At 39.4% G+C, this 23,968-nt stretch overlaps 1 protein-coding gene across 1 annotated transcript; it reads left to right on the top strand.

Moving 5' to 3' along the window:
- The first annotated feature begins 271 nt into the window (after positions 1-271).
- On the top strand, positions 272-23,528 carry lars (leucyl-tRNA synthetase). Its single transcript, XM_022739008.1, has 32 exons — positions 272-365; positions 721-842; positions 1,297-1,384; positions 1,524-1,604; positions 1,898-2,035; positions 2,497-2,658; positions 3,008-3,120; positions 3,415-3,478; positions 3,851-3,939; positions 4,110-4,335; positions 4,826-4,913; positions 5,893-5,969; positions 6,262-6,315; positions 6,459-6,599; positions 7,200-7,277; positions 7,401-7,486; positions 7,787-7,852; positions 8,003-8,085; positions 9,465-9,603; positions 10,147-10,359; positions 11,580-11,637; positions 12,062-12,125; positions 13,434-13,617; positions 14,919-15,009; positions 15,242-15,382; positions 16,697-16,837; positions 18,637-18,747; positions 19,052-19,162; positions 20,541-20,645; positions 21,631-21,726; positions 22,139-22,271; positions 23,282-23,528. The coding sequence occupies exons 1-32, from the start codon at positions 360-362 to the stop codon at positions 23,485-23,487; spliced, it is 3,555 nt and encodes a 1,184-aa protein (XP_022594729.1). The 5' UTR covers positions 272-359; the 3' UTR covers positions 23,488-23,528.
- Positions 23,529-23,968: the final 440 nt, after the last annotated feature.

Genomic DNA, 23,968 nt, shown 5'->3' on the forward strand with positions numbered 1-23,968 from the left:
GACATGGCAACAGAAGGCGAGCTGTCGTAACGCAAGCCTGACGACGGACGTTATAATCATACCGTGTCCTTATTTAGCCACAATTCATTGAATTCATATAAACGGGCTCATAGTTGTGTATTAAAAATTTTATGGTTGACCAAAGCATTATTACACAAATAAATGTTTTAATTTGTGTAATAATGAACGATGCGACGCTTGTAAAGTTTTACGGACTACATTTCCCAGAAAACCATACGAGAGCGTGATAGTGGGTGTCGTCAGCCAGGCACCGGTGGCGTGGGTTTCCCTTGTCAAAGTGGAAACTGTTTCTGCTGTTTAAACTACAAAATAGTGGATTGCTGGTAATTTAGGTCAAAATGACGGTAAGTCAAATGCTGTAATTATCTGCAGTTTAGAGTGGTTAATGTGGATTTAGAGGCAGTGGATACGTTATATCACTATATTAAATTAATGTAGCTATTAGCTAACTTAGCTAACAAGCTAGTTGTCGAGACAGCTGCATAAGTAGACTTGGAAGAAATCTGACTCAGCTGGACCTGAGATTTTATTGTTAAAAACGTGTTTACCATTATTTTCTGTCATTTTCTGTTTTATTCTCGTGTATGAACAGTTCCCTTAAAATATGTGGGGGGTTTTTTGTATTGGAATTTGTTTTGAGTTCACTTGCAGCTATCACTGTGCTGTCTTTTCGCTCATATTGCTCGTAATGTAATCCAGGAGCGGAAAGGAACAGCGAAGTTGGACTTTCTGAGGAAGATTGAGCTTGAAATCCAGGAGAAATGGGAGAAGGAGAAAGCATTTGAGCATGATGCCCCCACAACAATTGGGGAAAGCACAAAGTGAGTAGCTGCCTAATGTTGTTGTAATGAAGAGGAACCCTATGTTCTGTTTAGAGGAGTTTTACTCTGTTTCACACACTTGAACCATGAATAGTCCTGTATGCAGTTGTAAGACGGGTGGTGAAAGTATTGTACTCTGGAATGCCAGTACAGTTTCTGCAGGTCTACTTCCTCTTACTGATCTCTCCCTGATGCAACTATGAAAAAAGCAAATTATGTATATGTAATTTCGTAGTTATGTTATGTAGTTATATATGTTGATGGTGTTGAATAAACAAGCTGCGCAAGTGTGGGTAAAGCTCTGATGTTTAGTTGTGTGGTGCAGAGTGAGCCTTTGTTGTTGGCCTGTGTTATTTCCCATATCATGGCACCTTGCCTGGAAAAAATATGCCAGACATCAAATCCTTTTGGTCTTAAATACATATATGGATTGATCATTTCTTTTTCCTTCCAGCAAAAATAAGTACTTTGTCACCTTCCCCTACCCATATATGAATGGTCGATTGCACCTTGGCCATACATTCAGCTTGTCAAAGTGTGAGGTAATTTTGCATACATACACAGATGAACATTGAGAAATGAACTTTGTCTGTCTGCACCTATGACAGATACTTGAGGTGCAGATATTCAGCTTATAGTCACTGGTCTCTGAGTTGCTGCTGTTAAACTTTTTTCTTGCAGTTTGGCATTGGTTATCAGTCTCTGCGAGGCAAGAAGTGCCTCTTCCCCTTTGGGCTGCACTGCACAGGAATGCCAATCAAAGTGAGTGTTGGTTTTTTTTCAGTCCCATAAGTGTTGATTGTGTAATTGAAATGACATAGAAGTATGATAACTGGTAATAAAACAACAACAATCTTCCCACTTTTCATTCAACAAACACAATATGCAGGTTGTCACCAACTGCCTTATCTTCTAAATGTCTCTGCACAGTGAATGGACACAAAATGTGCTTTTACTGATATTCTACTGCTAATAATTCCCTGTCTTTAAGGGGACAGGGAACACCTGACTTTTTCCTCTTTCTGGTATTCATACATCCATATTGTATCCACCAGGCCTGTGCAGACAAGCTGAAGAGAGAGATGGAGCTCTATGGAAACCCTCCACAGTTTCCAGACGAGGAGGAAGAAGAGAAGGAGAAGCCAAAGACATCTGATGAAATCATCATCAAGGACAAAGCAAAGGGCAAGAAGGTCAGGATCTCAGGGACCAGATGGGTGTCATTTTCCACATTGGGAAGAAAAAACACTAATTTAGTGTATTGTTTGTCAATAACAACTAGAGCTTGCTTTTTTCTAAAAAGAAAGTACTTTATTTTATTTTTTTAGGTTAACAATTGGATACTAATCAAAAACGCAATCTGTAGTTTAAACCATATGTAGTTCACCCATGTGTTTATATATTGTAAGTAACAAAAAAAATCACGAGTAAACGGTTGAGTGTCTTTTTTTCACTCCTAATTTGGGAACATGAAATTGGTGGAGATGATCTGTTCCTTTTAAAAATCTGGGTATTTGATAATAAGACCAATTAACAACATTACCTGTCTCTATATGAATTGTATGAGATTGAGTTAACATTAGTATCTAACCTATTGGATATGGGGCATTATTTTTTTTAACATGTCAGTAACTCTTTCTTTTTCCTCTATTAGAGTAAAGCAATGGCCAAAGCTGGATCCTCCACTTTCCAGTGGGACATTATGAGGTCTTTGGGCCTAAATGACAAGGAGATTGCCAGCTTTGCCAATGCTGAACACTGGCTGGAATACTTCCCTCCTCTGGCTGTTAAAGACCTCAAACAGATGGGTGTAAAGGTGACTAAATATAATAATCTAACACAAGCAAACTACTGTCTCTTTCTGTTTTGAATCTGCCTGTATCTGACCCTTTTATACAGTAGAATACGCAAGTAAGTGTATGTTTAAATTCACATTATTTTAAGGAGTGAAATATGGTCAGCTATTGAGCCATCATGGAGCTAAATTAAACATCTGTGTTAAGAGACACACACTAGATAATCCTAGTGACATGCACATAGTGATGTTTTTTTTTGATACCTAAGGTAGAATCACCAGGATTTATTGACCCTAAGAATAATTAGATCAAGAAATTCAATTGAAACCAATTGTGCCTAAATCCTGGTGTCATGTTATCACCTCACAGGTGGACTGGAGGCGTTCATTCATCACCACAGATGTGAACCCCTTCTACGACTCCTTTGTCAGGTGGCAGTTTGTCACACTGAAGGAGAGAAAAAAGATCAAGTTTGGCAAAAGGTGAGATGGTTTCTAAAAAAAAAACTGTTTTGCTGGTGCTGTGGCACTATCATTCTCATGCTATAGGGAACACTGAAGTAGGAACATTTTATCTTTGTAGCTGTCACCATCTATTAAACTGTATGAGATAACTGTACCAGTGTACTTTCGTTTCACTGGTTAAAAGCAAAAGCAAGCAGAAAATTTTAAAATAAAGACATTAGTAGATAATTGACCTTATAGCAGTTTAATTTGATTTTGCAGTATTCATGTTCTTTTAGTTGTATAATGTCACTGTCCTTGACTCCTCTGCAGGTATACCATCTACTCCCCCAAGGATGGGCAGCCATGCATGGACCATGACAGGCAGACAGGAGAGGTACACTCACCTGGCTCAATGAAATAGTATATTAGTTGTGGAAAAACAAAACTGCAACATGCTTATAATCAATGGTGTGTCCCATAACTATGTAGTGGGTCTATATTTGAAATTATACTGAAAATTTTACCGAAAATACACCACACTACCTTACATCTCGCTTTCAAAACACTGTGATCAATAGTGGGGATGAAGCAAATTCTGCATGTCGAATTTTGGAAATGTTTCTTTTACCAATGTTTGCACAAAATCTTACAATATCTGAAAAAACTACGAAATCCTATAGACCTGTCTCTCAATTTGAGTTTGGGCTGATCTGAGAGCTGTTTTTACTTCTTTTTCTTCCATCTAACATTTTTCACTCACCTGCAGGGAGTTGGACCTCAGGAGTACACGCTCATCAAGATGAAGATAATTGAGCCGTACACAGCAAAATTCAAATCTAAAGTCTTTTACAGCAGGTAACAAATTACAAACACCTAGCTCTTTACTGCCAATAACTCTGACTGGAGAAGATTACTACTGCACAAGTTTAAATTGCACTTAAGTGTGGTTCTGATATCAATAAACACAGTGCTACTAACTCGTGATTTAAGACAGAAGTAAAGTGTTGATGCTGTCCTCCCCACAGCGGCATGAAAGGTAAAAACATCTTCCTGGTGGCTGCCACTCTGAGACCAGAGACCATGTTCGGTCAGACCAACTGCTGGGTGAGGCCCGACATGAAGTATGTCGCCTTTGAGACAACGAGTGGAGACATCTTCATCTGCACCAATCGGTCTGCTAGGAACATGTCTTACCAGGGATTCACCAAAGAGAATGGAGTGGTGCCAGTGATCATGGAAATACTGGGACAGGTACTAACTCTTTATTCAGTTCAAGCCAGTGGTATCAGGCAAACGCTGTTATCTGATATGTTATAAAAAGGGGAAACCAGTTTTTCAAGTTGACTGGGTAAATTTTCATGGCTATGGCATGAACAAGCTGCAGAACTTCCTTTAAAGTGGTTATAATTTATTTTTTTTTTAATAAGAATCTATCAAATGGCAATGTGAACAGTATGCTACAATGGGAAAGGGGTCGCTCATAGCGATGAACCTACTTGATGTTTTAATCTGCAGCTTGATGTGTAAATAAGCAATGCTGTGCTCACATCTTGTTTCTGCTGCCTCCAAGTGGCCAAAATTTCAGTTATTGAAAAAATTTGCAGGGATGTCTGTTGTACCTATTACTTCAAAACAGAAATAAGTCATCCAAAATTTCTAAATTTCTAAGCAGGATCAGGTCGGCTGGATATATATAAGTATGCAACAAATCAGGCTCTCCATTATTTTTTCCTCTTTGTAGGATATCCTTGGCAGTGCCCTGAGTGCTCCTCTGACGTCCTATAAGGTTATCTACGCTCTGCCCATGCTCACCATCAAGGAGGACAAAGGTATGAATCAAGACATTGGGTAAAAATAGCATAGAGATGGATTCATCTAGAGAGGTTGTGTTGATAGGTTTGCTTTAAATGGTTCTGTAAAGCAGAATAACGTCACTTTGGTTAAAGTGCTGTAGTTGTTGAAAGGATTCTTTGCCAGTGCGTTGCTCTCTTTTCTTAAGTGCCAACTTGAACTTAAGCTGAATACATTTGCTGAATAGCCCAACAAAAACTCTTGAAATGTGTCAATATGTTTATATCTTGCTTTCAAATAAAGATAATTTATTCTAGCTCTTGTTCCTTTAGGTAATACTTTATGCACTGAACCTCATCCCTTATTCCCCCTTGTCTTATCATATTCTTGGTGGGGTGTATGGAAAAATACTCAGGAGTCTCAAAATAGCAGGCCAAGGTTAACACAGAATTTATGTGTTGTGCTGTGATGTCAGGGGATGGAACTAATGGCTGCTGTTTTGGCCTGAGGGAGGACATTTGTAAGCATATAAAATTGATATAATTGTGCGCAGAGTTCCTCTGTTTTCTGAGAAGTCAGTACTACCTATCTTTCTGGTCCGTTGTACTTGATGGGTGCAGTTTCTCTGTTTGTATTCATGTGTCTTGTTGCTGATTTTTTTGTAAATAGCCTTAATTGGAATTTCTTAAAGACTAAGCTGAAATGTCAGAATTTCATTAAGAATAAATCTCTCATGCACCAGTGTGTCATACTGTCTTTAAGGGATATGAAAAGCAATGAGCGAAGGTGAATCTCGGTCGACATTTATCATTTTCCAGATCAGGTTTATTTGTTCTTGTCAGTTTGTGAGTTGCTTTAGTGCAGCTGCTCGGCAGTTGTAGAAATGTGGTGGCAATGGACATTTGATAGCTTTTAATTTGTATAATGTAAATTACAGCATTACTGAGAAACATAACGACCTGATTTGCATGAATAAATTTTATGTGTTGGCCTTTGCCTTGTCTGCATCTTCCTCAGGTACTGGAGTAGTTACCAGTGTTCCTTCTGACGCTCCTGATGACATCGCCGCTCTCAGGGACATCAAGAAAAAGCAGGTGAGGTTGCAGACCTGTAACTTCATTCCGACCATGCTGCCATCCAGGGAGGCTTTGTACCTCAAACAGAACCTAAATGAAACTTCTAATGCAATTTGGAAATGAATCTAATTAAATGTTTTAACAGATTGTGCTCTTAGAATAGTCTGCCGTGCTATTTGCTTAAATTCAGGTTGACTAAACCCCTTGTTCCTGAGCAGAAAATGCATCCATTTAAAGATACATGCATTATTTAAGCACAGACCTTTTAAATTTTATTAATGCCTCTGTTAATACTTGTGTTTCCTAAAAGGCTCTGCGAGAGAAGTATGGTATTGAGGACAAGATGGTGTTGCCTTTTGAGCCGGTAAGCTGATCTGCTAAAGTCAGTTTGATTTCATTCAGGTTCCCATTGAACACATCCGTTGTTGTAAAGAAGACACAAATGTGAAAAGAAAATTCAGTCTTGAGTCGCTAAATGCATCTTTAATGTGTGTGTGCACATGTCAGGTCCCTATCATAGAGATCCCAGGCTACGGGAACCTGTCGGCTCCTCTGGTGTGTGATGAGCTGAAAATCCAGAGCCAGAATGACAAAGAGAAGCTGGCTGAGGCCAAGGAGAAAGTCTACCTGAAAGGATTTTATGAAGGGGTGAGTCGACTTAGTGGTTAATGAGCAAAAAAAAAAAAAAAAAGGTACATAAGCCAGCAAAATACAGGCCGTCTGCAAACCCCCTGTGGATTCAACTCAAGGTTTGAAGCTCATATGATTTATCTTCCAGACACAAACCAAGGGATTGTCACCTTAAGGCTAGACTAAATTATTCATTAGCTGGCTATTAGCTATGTTACCCTCACAAAGTTTGATTCTGTCTACTAGTGAAAATATGTGCTCTATCTGTATCCGTATGACATCCATCCGGACTTTCATTTATCTGTCACAACATTATGACATTAGTCGTGTTCAAATTTACAAAGTCAGCTGCTTTCACTTTCAGTAGACTGTGCCGACATTTAAGTTCTTCTTTCTTTAAGATGTACGGTCTGCAAAGGGCAATGCAGCAGCGCACCAAGCAGAGCACATTTCATATGTGTATACTGACTATGTGTCTTCACACTGAGCCGAATATGATCATTTGTGACTGGAGAATAAACTGTAGAAGCACAGCCCACTCCTTGTTGACAGAGCTGCCAGAATTGTGAGAGGAATGCATCAGTGTAAATGATATGTTCCTGTGTGTTCCTGTCTTAGATCATGCTGGTTGATGGTTACAAGGGGCAGAAGGTCCAGGATGTCAAGAAGCCCATCCAGAAGATGATGGTGGAGAAGGTGAGACATTATCTGTTTCTAATGCAGAAACAAGTAAAGTATATATAAAGTATAATAAAGATGTGCAGTTTGATTTTAATATTAATATTTTAATGATGTCGGCTCTGTGTTCACCTGTCACAGGGTGAGGCCATGATGTACATGGAGCCAGAAAAACAGGTGATGTCGCGTTCAGCTGATGAGTGTGTTGTGGCTCTCTGTGACCAGTGGTAAGTAACACAGGGTTCTCATCGTATCATGTGTTCATTAGTAATAGGAACAAATTATTTGACCTCTGGATATGAAGCTGCATGGCAGTGTTATAGAAACGGGTGGAATAATAGAAGTGATCTGAATGACTTTATTTGTTTTCTTGTAAGGCTGTATCTTTGTTAAATGGTTTCATGTTGGTCGCAAAACTTTTCATAAATGATGGACAAAATTTTTTTTTTTTTTTTTAAGAAAAAAGTCTGTATTTTCAAGTGTGAATTGATGGTCTGATGCCATTTGCCATTTAATGTGTTTTTCAGGTATTTGGACTATGGGGATGCTGAGTGGAAGCAGCAGGCCAATGAAGCGCTCAAGTCTTTGGAAACGTAAGTCAGTGACCTCGGGGGGCACTGCAAAAGTTCCTCCTTTTTGCAAATTTAATGACTTTACAGACTGTAATTAATCTGAAAAGACAAATAAGTGCATGCACTTCCTGTGTTATTGTGAAATATATGTGTAAATTTTGTCCTCTACAGATTTTGTGAAGAGACCAGGAGAAACTTTGAGGCAACTTTGGCCTGGCTGCAGGAGCATGCCTGCTCTCGTACCTACGGACTTGGTGAGTGTTTTGCTCTACTGCTATCAACTTTATCTCATTCAAAATCTTATTTCATGTATTAGGGCTAAATTAACCACCTTGCCAAAGATGAACAGGACCTAAAGGCTTCTTGAACAGGCGTATGACTGATGTTTATATGGTTATTTTAATGGTCTATAGATGGAGACAGAGGACTGATGATAGAAAGCACCCAGCAACAGTCTGCCTTTCTGCTCATACAGGAATAGATGTAGACTGAGAGCCAGTTGGCAATACAGTCCAGGCCAGTGCAGTACAGTCTAGGCCTGTTGTAAACTCCCACTGTAGAAATCTCCCCACACATTTTCAGAACATGAAGCACAAGCAGACCAGATGAACAGGCTGATATGCTGTTCAGAGATTTTATTGTAAGATGCAGGTTATGAAGATTCCTTTCATTTCTGTCTGTCTTTTGAAGTTCATCTACCTAAAGCTTGAATGTAAAGATGCAAATGAAGTGTGTTTTGATCTGTGTGATCACAGAGAAGAGTTGTGTAGGTTGTTTGTTTTTTCTTTTTCCTTACAGAAAAATCTATGAGCCATAGATAAGACTGTGCTCCAGTCACAAAGTATACAGTGTGTAACCTTAACACTTATTGGCTTTTTAAAAATAATTAAGAAATATTTTAACTTATTTATGTATTATCTGGACATCTTGTCATCACACTAAAGTAAAGAAAGTTACTTTTTATGTTTCTGATGTTAAATTCAAATGTGTGCTTGAGTACGTGCATTTATTGTTTTATGTTTTATCAAAAATTCACATTTAATCTTGGTCAGACCTCATATTATAAAAATGAATTGCTGCTCAAGCAGAAAAAAAAGAAGTCGCTGTGTCTGTAAAAACAACAGGTCCTCCACTTGTAGTTCGGTTGAGTTTAGTTTATTTGACAATGAAGATTTACATCTCGGCTTGTTTGCCGAGGATTACTCAGTAAGTCCCAGGACTTACTCCATTGTTTTAGTGTTTTTCTTGGCACCAGCTTGTAACCAGCTTGACAAGGCGGCTAATGCAACAAAAGACTGTGTCAATACAGAGGAGACAACAATTGTTTTTCTTCATAATTTTGTGTCTCTTTCAGTTTCTCTGTCATGATTATGCGTGTGTCTTTCTCTTGCTGGATTTTCTGATTTTGTGGGTGTGTGTGTGTGTGTGCGTGTGTGTGTGTGTGTGCGTGTGTGTGTGTGTGTGCGTGTGTGTGTGTGTGTGCGTGTGTGTGTGTGTGTGCGTGTGTGTGTGTGTGTGCGTGTGTGTGTGTGTGTGCGTGTGTGTGTGTGTGTGCGTGTGTGTGTGTGTGTGCGTGTGTGTGTGTGTGTGTGTGTGTGTGTCTGTATGTGTGCACATCTCCTGGTTACCATAGGAACGCGGCTGCCTTGGGATGAGCAGTGGCTGATTGAGTCTCTATCGGACTCTACCATCTACATGGCTTACTACACTGTAGCCCACCTTCTCCAGGGAGGTGTGCTCAATGGACAGGGAGCCTCACCACTGGGCATCAAGTATGGACAAACACACACACACACACACACAGATACACACCGGAATAAACAATGATTAAACCCCTAGTGATGCACTCGCTCTTTTTGCCTTCTGCTGTCGTTCTCTTTCTACCTTCAAACATGATTCACCTGAGGGAGAAAAGACTTAGATTTAATAACTGAATTAAATCATTCCAAATGGCAGGTGCTGCCTTTCAGACATTTTTTAAAAAGTCAATTTGTTGCGCGGTATTCATCCATGAAATAAACAATAAAATAAATAAATATAACACGCACTCAATGACAAATGCTGCATTTCAGAAACTTTTTTTTTTTTTTTTTTTTTTTTTTTTTTTAAAAATCACTTCACAGTTCAGCATTCAGTTAAGCATCAAATCTCATCTTCAGCACTGAGATAAAATAGCAAAGAAAAATGAAACACTGTCATGCACTGCATGACACGAAAACACAGTCACAGACAAGCTTTTTAATTACATCTTCTCACCTCCGTTCAGCCCAGTGCGTCCCTCATTCTAACCTTGAGCATTCTTTTCTCTCCCACAGGCCAGAGCAGATGACCAGAGAGGTGTGGGACTTCATCTTCTTTAAGACGTCTCCTTTCCCCAAGACGGACATCCCTAAAGAGCATCTACAGAAGCTGAGGAGGGAGTTTGAGTACTGGTACCCCGTCGACGTCCGCGTGTCTGGCAAAGACCTGGTTCCCAACCACCTGTCGTACTACTTGTACAACCATGTGGCGATGTGGCCCAAAGACAAGTGAGTTTGCCCACTTGACTGACCTGTACAAAGGACAGGAGCATATAACTGAGGTGTATATTTTTAGCATGAAATATAATTAACAATAGTCAGGTGTTTTAAGATCTGAGGGAAGCATCTGTGAGGATTCAAGTGTAAGTGAATGTTTTTCTAGTATGACTTGATTTTATTTGCTTGCTTTATTTACGGAATGCTAAATTTGTCATCCAAAAGTCATTCCTAAAGAAACAGTTTGGTTTTTGGCAAATACAGTTTTTTACCATGACTTTACAAAAGAAGATTGATACCACTTTTACTACTGGGGGCAGCCAGTTAACTTAGCTTAGCGGAGAGACTCTAAACTGAGGGAAACCCGCATGTGTTTTTAATTGCATAATTGCATTGCAATAAGTCGGTATAAATGCTCATAAGTCAGTTAGCACCTTTCGAATCCGAGGTTACAAAGTGCTTTACAAAAGAATAAAAGGTTAAAAGAACAAAATGAAAGTAACACTACAACAGGAGACAAAGCACAGGGAGGCAGAAAAAAAGTTTCCATAATAACTCAGGCACCACAACACGGAAAAAAGATCTTTTGCTTTGACTTAAAACACCTAAGGGAGTCTGCTGCTCTGAATCTCAGGGGGAGACTGCTCCACAGCCTGGGAATCAGGGCAGCAAACACACAGTCCTCCTGTGTTTTCAGTCTTGAGCGAGGTACAACTAGTAGCCCTTTCTCAGAGGACCTGAGGGGCCAAGCAAAGGTATAAGGCATTTTTATTGATATACTCTGGAGCAAGATAATTCTGTGCCTCATAGATGTGGAGGAGGATCTTGAATTGAATTCTGACTTCAGTCGTAAACTAGTGTAGGGACATCAGAATTGTGGTCATATGAAAATTATGTTTATCATGTTTACAATTTGATAATGATGTTCAGATTTAGTTATTGTTTTACAAAATCCTGGTCTCCAAATTAATGATTCCAGCGAAGGTTTTATTTTACTCCTGTGAAGAATTGTTGAAAAATGGTGTAATTAACATATTGCCTAGCACTAACATACACCCCACTCTTATGTGGAAAAGTATTCGATTTGAAATTGATTTTAAAAAGTGAGCAGCATCCTTGATGATGATGATGATGATGATGATGATGATGATGATGATGATGATGATGATGATGATGATGGTAGTGGTGGTAGTGAAGACAACATTAATGAGAACATTCTGTCTCGTCTACAGCGGGAAGTGGCCACAAGCAGTGCGAGCCAATGGACATCTGCTCCTTAACTCTGAAAAGGTGTGTGAAATATTAATCTGAATATACAGTATGTTTTGTTATTGTAACAAAACGTATAAAATATATGTTTGTTATTAAGGCTATAATTCTAGGAGAAATGGTTTGGTCCCATCTGGGGTGGCATTTGCCTGGTTTGTTTTTTTTTAAGTGAGAACATTTACATTGTTATATTTTGCAGCAAACCTATTTTGTTAAAAAAAAACTACTCTTCTCATGTGCCAGTAATTAACTAGTGTTTGATGCTGTTAAAATTTTTAATTACTGTTTGTGCCGTTGATTTGCACTTGTTTTGCTTTGTTGTAGATTTTAACAACAGACAGTTTGTGACTCAATGGTTTTATTCCTCTATGCTTTGTAATGAACATGTGTGGGTGGGCATACTTGAAAGACTCTGTCTGCTAACATCTGTTTTCCTATTCACCAGATGTCCAAATCAACTGGAAACTTCCTCACTCTCACCCAAGCCATTGACAAGTTCTCAGCAGATGGTACATTCATTTTTCTTGATTTATCTCACTCCCACGTTGTCTTTCTTATCTCTTCATGTCTTTACCCATCTCTCACGGTTTTCCGTTATCAATATCTCTGTAATGCTTTGTTGAAACATAAAGAAAAACACATCAGGTGTACAGTTTAAAACTGATTACAGTGTGTTTTCATAGTGCACGGGCCATTACATGTGATTATACAATATACATCTTTTATCCTTGGGTGAAGATAATTAGAAAAAGGCCCATCTTCATAAGATGGCTGAAGTGTTGATATTGGGTGCTATGAGCCATTGTCTATGTCAGATCTCTAATGCTGCACTGTAAGCAATGAGTTTCAGTATAGTACTTTATTATGTGTTCTTTAATCAAAGTTTGACCAGTAAAGCAGTGTACCGTCAATATGATTTCTCAACCAGAAGCAACTAATTAATGTCCACCAGCTTCATTGCAATAGGAATGTTCTAATCAGTCATGAATGATCGTGTATCGGCATGATCATCAATACAGGCAGTCTGTAGCTACGGTTGGTCTCTTCATAGGGAAACTAGTTCCAGAGGAAAGAAGTAAAGTAACAACTTTAAAATCAAATATTTATAGGTACATGAGAGGAAGACAAGATGTTCACTGAGGAGTTTAGAGACAAAGAATAAGACTTGATGTACAGTGGCAGAATTGGCTTCTGAAAATGTAATTTAAAACTTAGGTCTTATGTTTGGCATAATTAATATAGTAACCCATTTTGGAGAAAGTTTTTTTAGTTTAGTTATTTGATCTTTTTTCATCTGTGCCGGGATGGTGCACACATTAACCCTGATATCCATCCCTCCTGCCTCATTTTTTATGTTCTGAAAGAGCTGAATAATGAATAGATGTGTCTGTTGTTTCTGTAGAACCTGCCCTACCATGGGAGAAAAGAACTTCATGGCCTGACAGCAGATATACTTTTTTAAGTTGACTTTCTGTCTAAGAGCTTGGAGTGATGTCTGCTGGGTATTTGAAGTTTTTCTCAGACTGTGGAGTTTTCCACTAAGTCTGTGAACTTCACCTGGTTGTCAAAGTGTTTTGCAGAAGAGAAAAGAAAAGCTATGTTCAGTGTTTGTATGAATATCATAGGATCAAGGGACCCATATAGTTGAATATTTGAGCATATCCCAAATGCACTGGAGAAATGGAGGCATTGGCCATGTAAGGTTTTTGCTCTGAAACCTTAACTCCAAATCAGCTTCATACATGTTAAATTGCACCTGTGCTGTTGTTCCCTGCACTTCCTGCTGTTTTAACACACCCCTTCATTTACTCTGTCAGGTATGCGTCTGGCTCTTGCCGATGCCGGCGATACAGTGGAAGACGCCAACTTCGTAGAAACCATGGCAGATGCAGGCATCCTGCGTCTCTACACCTGGGTGGAGTGGGTGAAGGAGATGATCGCCAACCAGAACAACCTGAGGACAGGACCTGCTGACACCTTCAACGACCGGGTCTTTGCCAGGTAGATGCAGGAATTCATTAAGAGCTGGTGTATGGATTGACAGGGGCCGAGATTTGCAGCTCACATAAATTATTATGGTCAGATATTCTCATTAAGCAAAGCCATATGCAGGGTTTTTTAAATAATTGAGATGGGCAATACAGAGCTGAATTTCATTCTTGATAACTCAACTGAACATCCTTAAACAACAGGGTCTTTGTCGATGGAAAGAATAAAATGAGAAGCATGGATTAGTAGTTAAAGTGATAAAGAAAAATTGGGTTTGAAATAATTATATATTTCAGTTTAAAAGGTGTCAGAAAATAAGGTAAGAGTCTTGTCAGACCAAGACCAAGAAAAGGATTTATTTTTTAAAGGGCATCTATTATTATACTCATTTCCAGCTCTATTCTCTATATTTTTATTCTGAGCCTGCCGAGAGGCAGCACCCAGTGCTTGTGAGTACGGCCCCATCCAAAGTGTAATTGATTGGAAATGGAAACTTCTTAAATGCATGTGTACATGTTGGAGCCTGAATGTGATCTAGAGTGTGAGAGTGGGCTGTGCAAACATCCACAATAACAAAGATTACAGCAGGACATCTGTGTTTGATAGATGTTATGCCCATTACCTGCTTATTGTGTGACATAACGGTGGATTTAGTCTTTTGATCTCAACCCGTATAGTAAAAATATTTCTATGTGTGCTCCTTTTAAGAGTTGTGTGTGTGGGAAATGCACTAAAAAGCCGACCAAAGTTGAAACATCTGCTGACAGGAAATACCAAAGCTAATTTGCGAATTTATGTTTGCAGTGTCTTCTCAACATGGCAACAGGCTAAAACCAACCAAACTCTTCCCGGCCTCCATCTCTATCTAGCTTTGTTTGAGGACGTGCCAAACTAGCCAGTAGGAGGGTGTTATATATTTTTTTATAATTACTTATAAATCAAATAATTGATAGGTGAAGTAATCCTTTCAGCTCTCGTCTATGCTGAACAGCAATAGAAGACTAATACCATGTTTAGCATTGGTCAGATACATTGGTTTACATAAAATGTTGCAAAGCGAGTCTGTCTCTTTTTATTGCAGAATGATTTTGTCAACTTAGGGGAATTTTTATAAGTCAACATAAGATGCACTGTAGTCAGTTGGCACTCACTAGGCAAGAAATGGCACCAAGCAACTACAAGTAAGCCAGTCCTCCAGCGCTCAGATTCCCTTGGAAGATCCTGGCCTTTTTGAGTCTGTGCTTTACACTGCTGAAATGTGAATGTTAGGCTGACTTTGCAGACTGATTGAAAGGGTTTTGTGTCCTGTCTAGTGAGATGAATGCAGGCATCTTAAAGACAGAGCAGCACTACGACAGGATGATGTACAAGGAGGCTCTAAAGAGTGGATTCTTCGAGTTCCAGGTAAATAGAATATAGAAAAATCCTCTCCAGTGCTCTCTTGAACATCTTTATATCTTAAAGACAAGCATTTTTTTCATCCTCATGTCAAGGACAAATTAAATAGTTTGAGCATAACATGACTCAAGAAATAACTGAATTGAATATAGGATATGGGATAATGTTGGAATCGCATAATAATCAGTGATGATGATGACCTTTTAACCTTGTTAACTGTTTTTATCTGTGTATGCAGGCAGCCAAAGATAAGTACCGTGAGCTGGCTATCGAGGGCATGCACAGAGACCTTGTCTTCCAGTTCATAGAGAGACAAACCCTGCTGCTGGCCCCTATCTGCCCGCACCTTTGTGAATACACATGGGGTCTGCTGGGCAAGGTAAGAAACACACTGTTGATTTCAATCAATTTCAGGTTTTCAGGTTCAAATCTGACTTTCATCCTCTCCTCACTTTTGTCTTTCGAGTTTATCTCCCTTGTATACTTTGAGTTAAAACAGAAATACAGTCAAAAGAGACATTTAAACTCCCTCTGTTCATTTACATTTTGTGATTACACCTGGGATCAACAAGGTAAGGAACATACAGGCTTCATGAAACCCTGCAGTGCCGCTGATCCCACTGCTATTTATCTGTGTGAAATGGCTACTAACACACACACATATTCCCTCGGTTGGTGTACATGTCCACCAGGAGCCTGTCTTCACACCATGGGCCTCTTTCTTTCATCACTATGAAAGGAATGCACACACTCCCCACAGCACAGAGAGCCAAGAATAATTTTAACACTCAAATTTATGAATATGAAAGAGTTCTGCTACACAGTGGATAGGTTTTTCAGTTGTCGCTTAGCAACAACAAAAGCCCCACAACCAGTCTTTTCTCCAATCATGTGTTCAGCACCGCTAGCTAAAGAGCTAAGAGGCACTCGTTGGGCACAGAGGTAGACACAACAGTGTGTGATTCGTACACGTGCCCATGGTGTGTGCCTGGTTTTGTTATTAAGTTGCTGTGACCACTGGCTGTGTAGTTTAATGGGATTTAAAACCTCCAGTGGGCCTCAAACAAGGTTCCCCATGGGTCCTTAAAATGCTTTTTAAAATTGGTGTATTTGAAGGGGAAAGAATCAAGGCCTTGAAAGTTTTTGAAAATAGACAGAAATAATTAGTATATTTTGTGCAGAAATATAAATTGAAGTTAACTTGATTTTTTTTTTTATTAGTAATTTGGTAAATGGGACACGCGCTGCTGTCTGCGAGTGTCTCCTGCCATCTCTCGGCGCTTCAACTCGTTAATGTCTAGGTCTCTATTGCTCAATTTACACAACATATTGTTCTGCTGTGCTGAGAAGGCAAGAGACCATGTAGTCCGCCATCACAGCACAATGGAGAAGTGTTCACAACATCCAAGCCTCTCTCTCTCTTTAATTGGTGTCTGTGAGATTCTGTATAGCCTGCTAGTTCTCATTATAAAAATGCCATTGCTGTACCAGTAATTAACCTTGATATGTGTCTCAAAATATGTCGCTTTGGGTCCTTGAATTTGAGGGAACTGGGCCTGGAAAGTCCTTGAAATATCCTCCAATTTGATGTTTAAAAAAAGTGTGGAAACCTTGTCAGATTTTTGTAGTTTTTTTTGCACTAACAACAGTCTTTGCTCATCAATCACTCCTTTCCTTTCTCTCTCCCTGATAGACCGGTTCTCTGATGAAGGCATCGTGGCCTGTGGCGGGTCCAGTTGACGAGATTCTGATCCGTTCTTCTCAGTACTTGATGGAGACCGCACACGACCTCCGACTGCGATTCAAAGCTTACATGCTTCCCCCAAAGAACAAGGTAAAATATGTGTCTGTGTTGTTTCACATGCTTCACTGCCATCCTACTTTACTGCAGTAATGGCTTTTTTAAGTAACTATGAAAATGAATATTGATTTCAGAAGTGATTGCGCTCTTTTTAATGGTTTTTATGAAATCCAACACAAGTCTGGAAGTGTTCATTAAGTGTGGTAATTAAATCGGAGGCAGCAATGTATTAGAGTCTTCTCTCCCTCAGGTATTTTTTTAACAGTTCCATGGTTGTTTCATGGGGAGCACAATGAGGCAGAATTTTTTTTATTTTTATTTTTTTTAAAGAGCAAAATAAGAATCTTGAAAATATAAGTAAGCAACAGCCAAAAGTAGAGTTGGAGTTCAAAGGCATTTTGTCATATCTGAATCCAGTAAACAATCTGCTAATCGAATCTGAATCCTTTCAAATCACTTATTGAATCTATTAAGACTTATATATAATCAGACTAACTAAAACGCAAGCTTTGTTGAATAACATATTTGCTGTTTAGATGAGCGATTACCTGAATTTTTTGTATGTATTCTTTTGCTAATAAAAAAGGGAGGGGATGAATTTGTACAACTCTGAGCTCAACAAATCTGTAGTGTGTATTTGACCAAATATAAAATAGTTACCTACTTATGGAGGGACATGATTTGCCTTTTTAAAACTTAACTTTATAAAAATGATGTTTAAAATTTGAAAATGAATGAAAATTGAAAATTTTGCTTAAAATTCAAAATTTGATCAACTTAAATTTTCTCACCCTGTGTTAAGCATGCTTATAAAAAGGGTAGCAGTGCACACCTCCTAGTCCAGCATGCAGCAGTTGTAGATTATTGACGTTGTCACCTTCTCTCTCTGCCACGGCGTCCTGTATCCTTCTAGAAACGCTGTAAGACTGTGAAGTCACAGCAGGAAAGCCTGTGAATTGTTTGTTAACAGTTGGGCAATTCAAAAAGTATTGACAAGATTTAAGACAGCCGATACCTCATGCTGTTATTGATTTGCTGCAAATGTTTTGGTCCCATGGAAGCAAGATGGAGGGATGATGGGAAAAGAGGAGAGCAGGAAAGATGGAAGAGGGTGTATTTTTATTATGATTGGTAGTAGCATTTTCATACATTTATGTTAAGGAGACAGATACATTTTGTTGGAAAATTAACAAGTTTCTAATTCCAATCTCCCCCTAGCTGGATTTTGATTTTATGAATGTGCTAATGACTATATATATATTTTTTTTAATAATTGGCAAAAAAATGTCAAGTTGATTGTTTAATTTTTCAGAGGTAATATCAAGTTCTTTATGCAACCTGTGGACTTGCAACTTCCTTCAGTTCAAGTCATAACGCCAAAATTGGAGTCTGCCACATTTATGCAGTAAAGTCTGTATAACTGGCTGCTGTAAAGGCGGAATGTTTTCTCTTTGCATAATAAACCGCTTAAGAGCCTTTTTTCTAATTTTCATAATGTTTAATTTATAGAGGTAATATACTTTCATATCAAGACTCATTAATGGAAACACATACAGGCAAGCATACAGTTCAGGCCTAGAGTCGACTTGACAGCTGTCACGTGAAATAAGTTCACAGATGCCTATCTTCATCGCAGAAGATCACACACACGCACACGAAAATAGCTTATCCAAACACACAGTTTGCTTCCCATCGCGACCGCCCACACCCACAATATATGCTTTCACTGTACTGAATAAAAGCCAAACCATCAAAGTCTTGTTTACCTGACTATAGGGATGAATGAGATGAATCTGAAAATGTTCCATTTTATATCGTTTTTCCTCCAACAGAAAGGTGACTCAAAGCCCCCAGCCAAGCCCTCCCACTGCACCATCTACGTAGCCAAGAGCTACCCTCCGTGGCAGCACAGTGCCTTATCCCTGCTCGGCAAGCACTACAAGGTAAGAAACAATCACACAAGCTCCCATTCATACAAAGCATGAGCACGTTTTTACATATTTTATACACAAAAGTACAGAGGTCAAGAGAGTAGTGATGCACAGAAATACCTCTATAGTATCCACCCATATTTTTCAGAATTGTGTCTTAATGATCCTGTACGTTATGATGTCTTTTCTATCAGTTACCCAGTTCATGACTCTGTCTCTGCCTCTGCTCCTCTTTGTCTGTGCATCTCTCCTTTCTTTGTTTTTTTTTGTTGTTTTTTTTTTTTTTTTTGTTTTTGTTTTTTTGGTGTCTCCCCAGAACAACAACGGGGCCCTTCCAGACAACAAAGTGATAGCAAGCGAGTTGGGGGCCCTGCCTGAACTGAAGAAATACATGAAGCGAGTCATGCCTTTTGTAGCCATGATCAAGGTACGTTTGGAGGAGGTGGAGGTGACATTATGGTAGTGTTTGTGCATCCTGTCCCCTCTCCACAACACTCTGCCGCATTGATTATTATAATGCCCAACCTGTGCATTATAAAAAAAATTTAATTCATTATTTATCCATCATAGTTTTGTGTTCAAGTGGAGTTTGTTTACCTCTGAAGAAGTTGTTTACTCATTATGTCCTTAAGGTGGCTTATCTTTTGTGTTTGCACACAGCTGATTGGTCTAAAGTCTGCCCTGGTAATTCTGTTGAAATGTTGGTGTCGGTATTTTCAAAGGCAGTCTTGTTTGTTTGTTTTTTTATTTATTTATTTATTTATTTATTTTTTATTCCTCTTTGTGTCAAACAACAGCAAAACTGTATCCAATATGATAAAACAGTTTGAACAACAGCATTACATTGAAATTCCAAAGAAATTGCAGGAATACTAAGTCTGCAGAGTTTATTGATTGAAAGAATACAAAACACACTTTTGACAGGCTGTCTCAGTCTGTACCTATGTTTGTTTGCAACATTCATAAAAAATTTAAAACAGGTGTTTATTTCCTTCTTCTTTTACAGCAACAACTTGCCAGGCCGTCTATATGTCTTTCTTAATTCTTATTCCAACCTTTCACAATTTAGCTGCTTTGCATTCAGATTATATTGAATTCATGTCACATTTTAAACTGCGTCACTGCTAGTTAAGTTGTTTGTTTGATCTAATAGCAGCATTCACTAAATACATCCTGGCATTACATGATGGGTAAAATGACAAAAAAAAAACATTAAAGTCTCTCTGCGGTTAACTGTAAGTATATATACACTTAAGGTCTAGTCACTAATAAGTGATCAAGGGGACGATGCTTATTAAAATTTTAGATGTCTCATCTCCCAGGTGCTCAGGGCTTTGTTCAGGTGTTGCTGTTTTCACTGCAGTGATCAAACAGAATAAAACTAATAAATAGTCATGATGAGCTTTGTGTTCGTCCATGATTTGTCTCTCAAGCTGGTCTTTCAGCTTTCAAGTTGTTTTCTCTCCCAGCTCTCCTTGTTTGATGGTTTATTTTGGCATCTTTTGTTCAGAAAGCTTTTTTTTCTTAATAATCTCATGGCGACAACATCAGCATAACAATGAACATCCTGCGTAATGCTGAATCCTAAACTAAAACCTGATTTGTTCAGTAGATGGATGAAATATCTGGTTTCCTCTTAGTCTACTAAATGCTAATGTATTAGAAAACTTAGCTAATTGAAACCGAATGGGTTAACATCTTGATCATTGCTCAGATGAGTTCAGATTATTTACTAATTAATGTACATCATGCAAGTCTGTGTCTCTGTGATTCTGACTGTTTGGGTTCTGCTTTGTGTTTTGCAGGAGAACCTGGAGAAGAACGGGCCCAGGGTTTTGGATCTGGAGCTGGAGTTTGATGAGAGGACAGTTCTGACGGAGAACTTGGTCTACTTAACCAATTCTCTGGAGGTGTGTTCTGTGATCCACCGGTCTTCAGATTAGGCATGACATTCAAGGCACACCCCACTCAAAAAGTCTGTTCCAACCAAAAACACACCTGAGAGGTTTACATGTCCTGAGCCCAGAGCTGAGGGAAGGTGGTAGTGTAATATTAAAACTTCAGTGCAGAGAAGTTTCAAGACGTTTCCTTGATTATCTTCTGTTTGTCTTTTCATAACTGACAAGCTGTAACATACAGTTACAGCATTGTGGTTTCCTCAAAAATACCTCAGCTGAGTTTCAGTACTTCTGCAAAGAATTCAGTTGAGACAATCTTGAGCTCAGCTGTCAGTCAGGGAAGCCCTTAATACTTGAGTCTGCACCGAAGCTTAGCCACAAGTCACAAACTAAAACCCTCAGATATGTTTGTCAAACCAAGAAAAATTGTACATAATTAACGTCAAATACCCTGCATCCCATTCCCATGTGTCTGATTGACCATAGCTGAAAAGATGAATGCCTACACAAAAGACGTGGCACAGAAATATGCTTTATCATGTAGGACTGTAAAAGATATTAACTACCTCACAAACCAACACTGAGAATGGGATTCATCTAAAGTGAGACTCCATTGAATCTGTCTTTTGAGAGACAAAGTGCCTGTTAATATGATTAGTCAGCAGAGAAGTGGTCTCTGTCAAATTTAAACCAGCCTTGGCTGAAGGAGTGTATTTTCAATAGAATGTGGCAGAGTGGTTTTCTAGTTATTCTGTGCACCTCTCACACTGAAATACCATCCCTGACTGGGAATATGTTTCTGATTGGTATAAAGCCAGATGTTAAGGCTCTGATCACTGCAGGAGCCTGGTTAATAACACCAGTGTTTGCCAGTGTACATACCCAACACACCTGTATACAGTATCTGGTAGACCGGGCTGATCAGCTGATTATTGTTTGGTTTTTTTTTGTGTGTGTGTTTTCCATCCCCCTCCATCACATTGTTTCTCCTCTACAGTTGGAGCAGATAGATGTCTTGTTTGCATCTGAGGCTGACGACAAAGTGAAGGAGGACTGTTGCCCAGGGAAACCGTTCAGTGTTTTCAGATCAGAGGTAAACGCTTTTGGCTGTGTGTGTCGGCTGCTCTCAGAGCAGACTGTGTGTGTGTGTGTGTGTGTGTGTGTGTGTGTGTGTGTGTGTGTGTCTGTGTGTGTGTGTGTGTGTGTGTGTGTGTGTGTGTGTGTGTGTGTGTGCGTGTGCGCGTGCGTGCGTGCGTGCGTGCGTGAGTGCGCACGTTGGAGAACTTCTTTTTCAGTCACCCATTTGTCAGCTTTTAAGATCTAATTTTGCTGTTTGCATATTTGCTTTGTGTGTGTGTGAATGTGTTTGTCTCCGTAGGTGTTTGTTCGACTGTGATCCTTTCAGCAGCAGTATTTGTGTCCCTGATCAACAAAATGGTTGTTGCACACTTCAAATCAACACATAAATTGTGTTTGTGCATTCGTTTCCTCCTTTGTCTACCCAGCCTGGAGTGTGTGTGTCTCTGCTCAACCCTCAGCCATGCAACGGCATGTTTTCTACAAAGGTTGACATCCGGCAGGGGGACAGCAGGGACAGCATCATCCGTAGACTAGCCAAGGTCAACAGACTCATCAAAGGTTAGCAGAAATTCATTAACTATGTTTAGGAACCAAAACTGGGATTGTTAATATACAAAAATGATTATAATCAAAGAGGATGAAAATATTTACTTGCTTTAGGTGAAAATGTGTCCGAACAGTTGGATCAACGTTTTTAAGAGTTAAGCTAATTAGTGGAAAAAGGTACAACACCTGCGTCGGTGGCTCAGCTGACTAAGACACACATTATGTAACTGATATCCAACAGCTGAATCTGTCCATGTCATCCCTCCCATGCTTTTACATTCTTTCCCATCTGCCATCATGGTGCATAGGGTCTGGGTAAGGGAGTGGCTCCAAGCTATGACCAGAAAAACACCTACTGCTATCACGTTAACAGTTTGTTTTTTTTTAAAATTATGTTAACAGTTGTGCTTTTCTGTGCTGTTGATTTAGTATCTGCCCACATACAGTAAAGTTTTTACTGATTAGTCAGCTCACAAAAAGTGGTTGGCATCATATTAGAGCTGGGAAGAACCAAGCTATGTGCTTTATGTGGGGACAATTTGCACCCATTCTGTATATAGGGATAACCAGCACCACCACCCTTCATGAGCGACTTCAGATAACACTCCAGTCAGATTATAATACCATCAGGCATTCTGCCCTCTCAGAGGATTTGCTTTCCATTACTCCACATTGTCTTTCATCTTTTGTTTTAGTTTTGTATTTTTTAACATGCTGCAGATTTTAAAAAAGCAGAATAATGTTCAAGTGCATTAGTTTAGGTAAAAGCAGCTCAATATATGACCCAGTTTGCTTTGTAGTCTATATCCCTGTCACCCCTCTCCTCCGTCCCTCTGTGCTCTGGTTTCTCAGTGTGCTTCATCACTTTCCCTCCTCCACCTCTTCCTTTCCTTCTCTCCTCTGTTTTCCCTTCCATTCTTTGTTCCTGCCGGATCCCTCTGCTGAGTCTCACCTCTGCCAATGTCTGTCTCACCTCACCTCGCCTCTAATTCCTCTGACTCTGCCTACTTCCCTTCCCCTAGACCTGTCTAGAGTGAAGCTGATGAGGTATGAGGACCCCATGCTGGGGCCTCGCCGGGTGCCCGTCCTGGGACAGGAGGAACAGGGCAAACTGCCCATCTCCAACAAATCTGTGTTCAACATCAATCTGGAGGAGAAGAGAGTCACTCTGGCTGACAACGGCCTCACTGTGGACATCGGGGACACTCTGGTTTATCTGGTTCATTAGAGTAACATTCACTCTCTCTCTCTCTCTCTCTCTCTCTTCACAGTCACACAGACACAAGCAAGACACACACACACAGGCACATGGGGGCACATTCAGCAATGAATCACTTGTGACAGGTTCAAATGCATCATGAAATATTATAATAAAAATGGGCATTTTGACTCAAAGCCATAGAACACTGACTCAGAAGTGCATGGTAATAATTAATGTTTCCGTATTTGCACCATTAGCTACAGCATGTGGTGTTATGATTTGAAAAATATTCTCCCTCTCACTGTCACTGAATTTTCCCTCTTCATCTTGTCACTGCTGAATGTGACCTCAGGGAATTTCTGTATCTCATGGGACCTGAAAGATTTGCCTCCATCTTCTTTTCTTTTTTTTTCTTTTTTTTTTTTTTTTTTAAAACAACTCATACAGTTGTAGTACATTCAGATCTGGGTTTGGTCTGGACAAAACAGAGATGGTTCAGGGTTGTTAT

The sequence above is a fragment of the Seriola dumerili genome, unplaced genomic scaffold, assembly GCF_002260705.1.
Source record: "Seriola dumerili isolate Sdu_G_001 unplaced genomic scaffold, Sdu_1.0 BDQW01000040.1, whole genome shotgun sequence".
Classification (NCBI taxonomy): domain Eukaryota; kingdom Metazoa; phylum Chordata; class Actinopteri; order Carangiformes; family Carangidae; genus Seriola; species Seriola dumerili.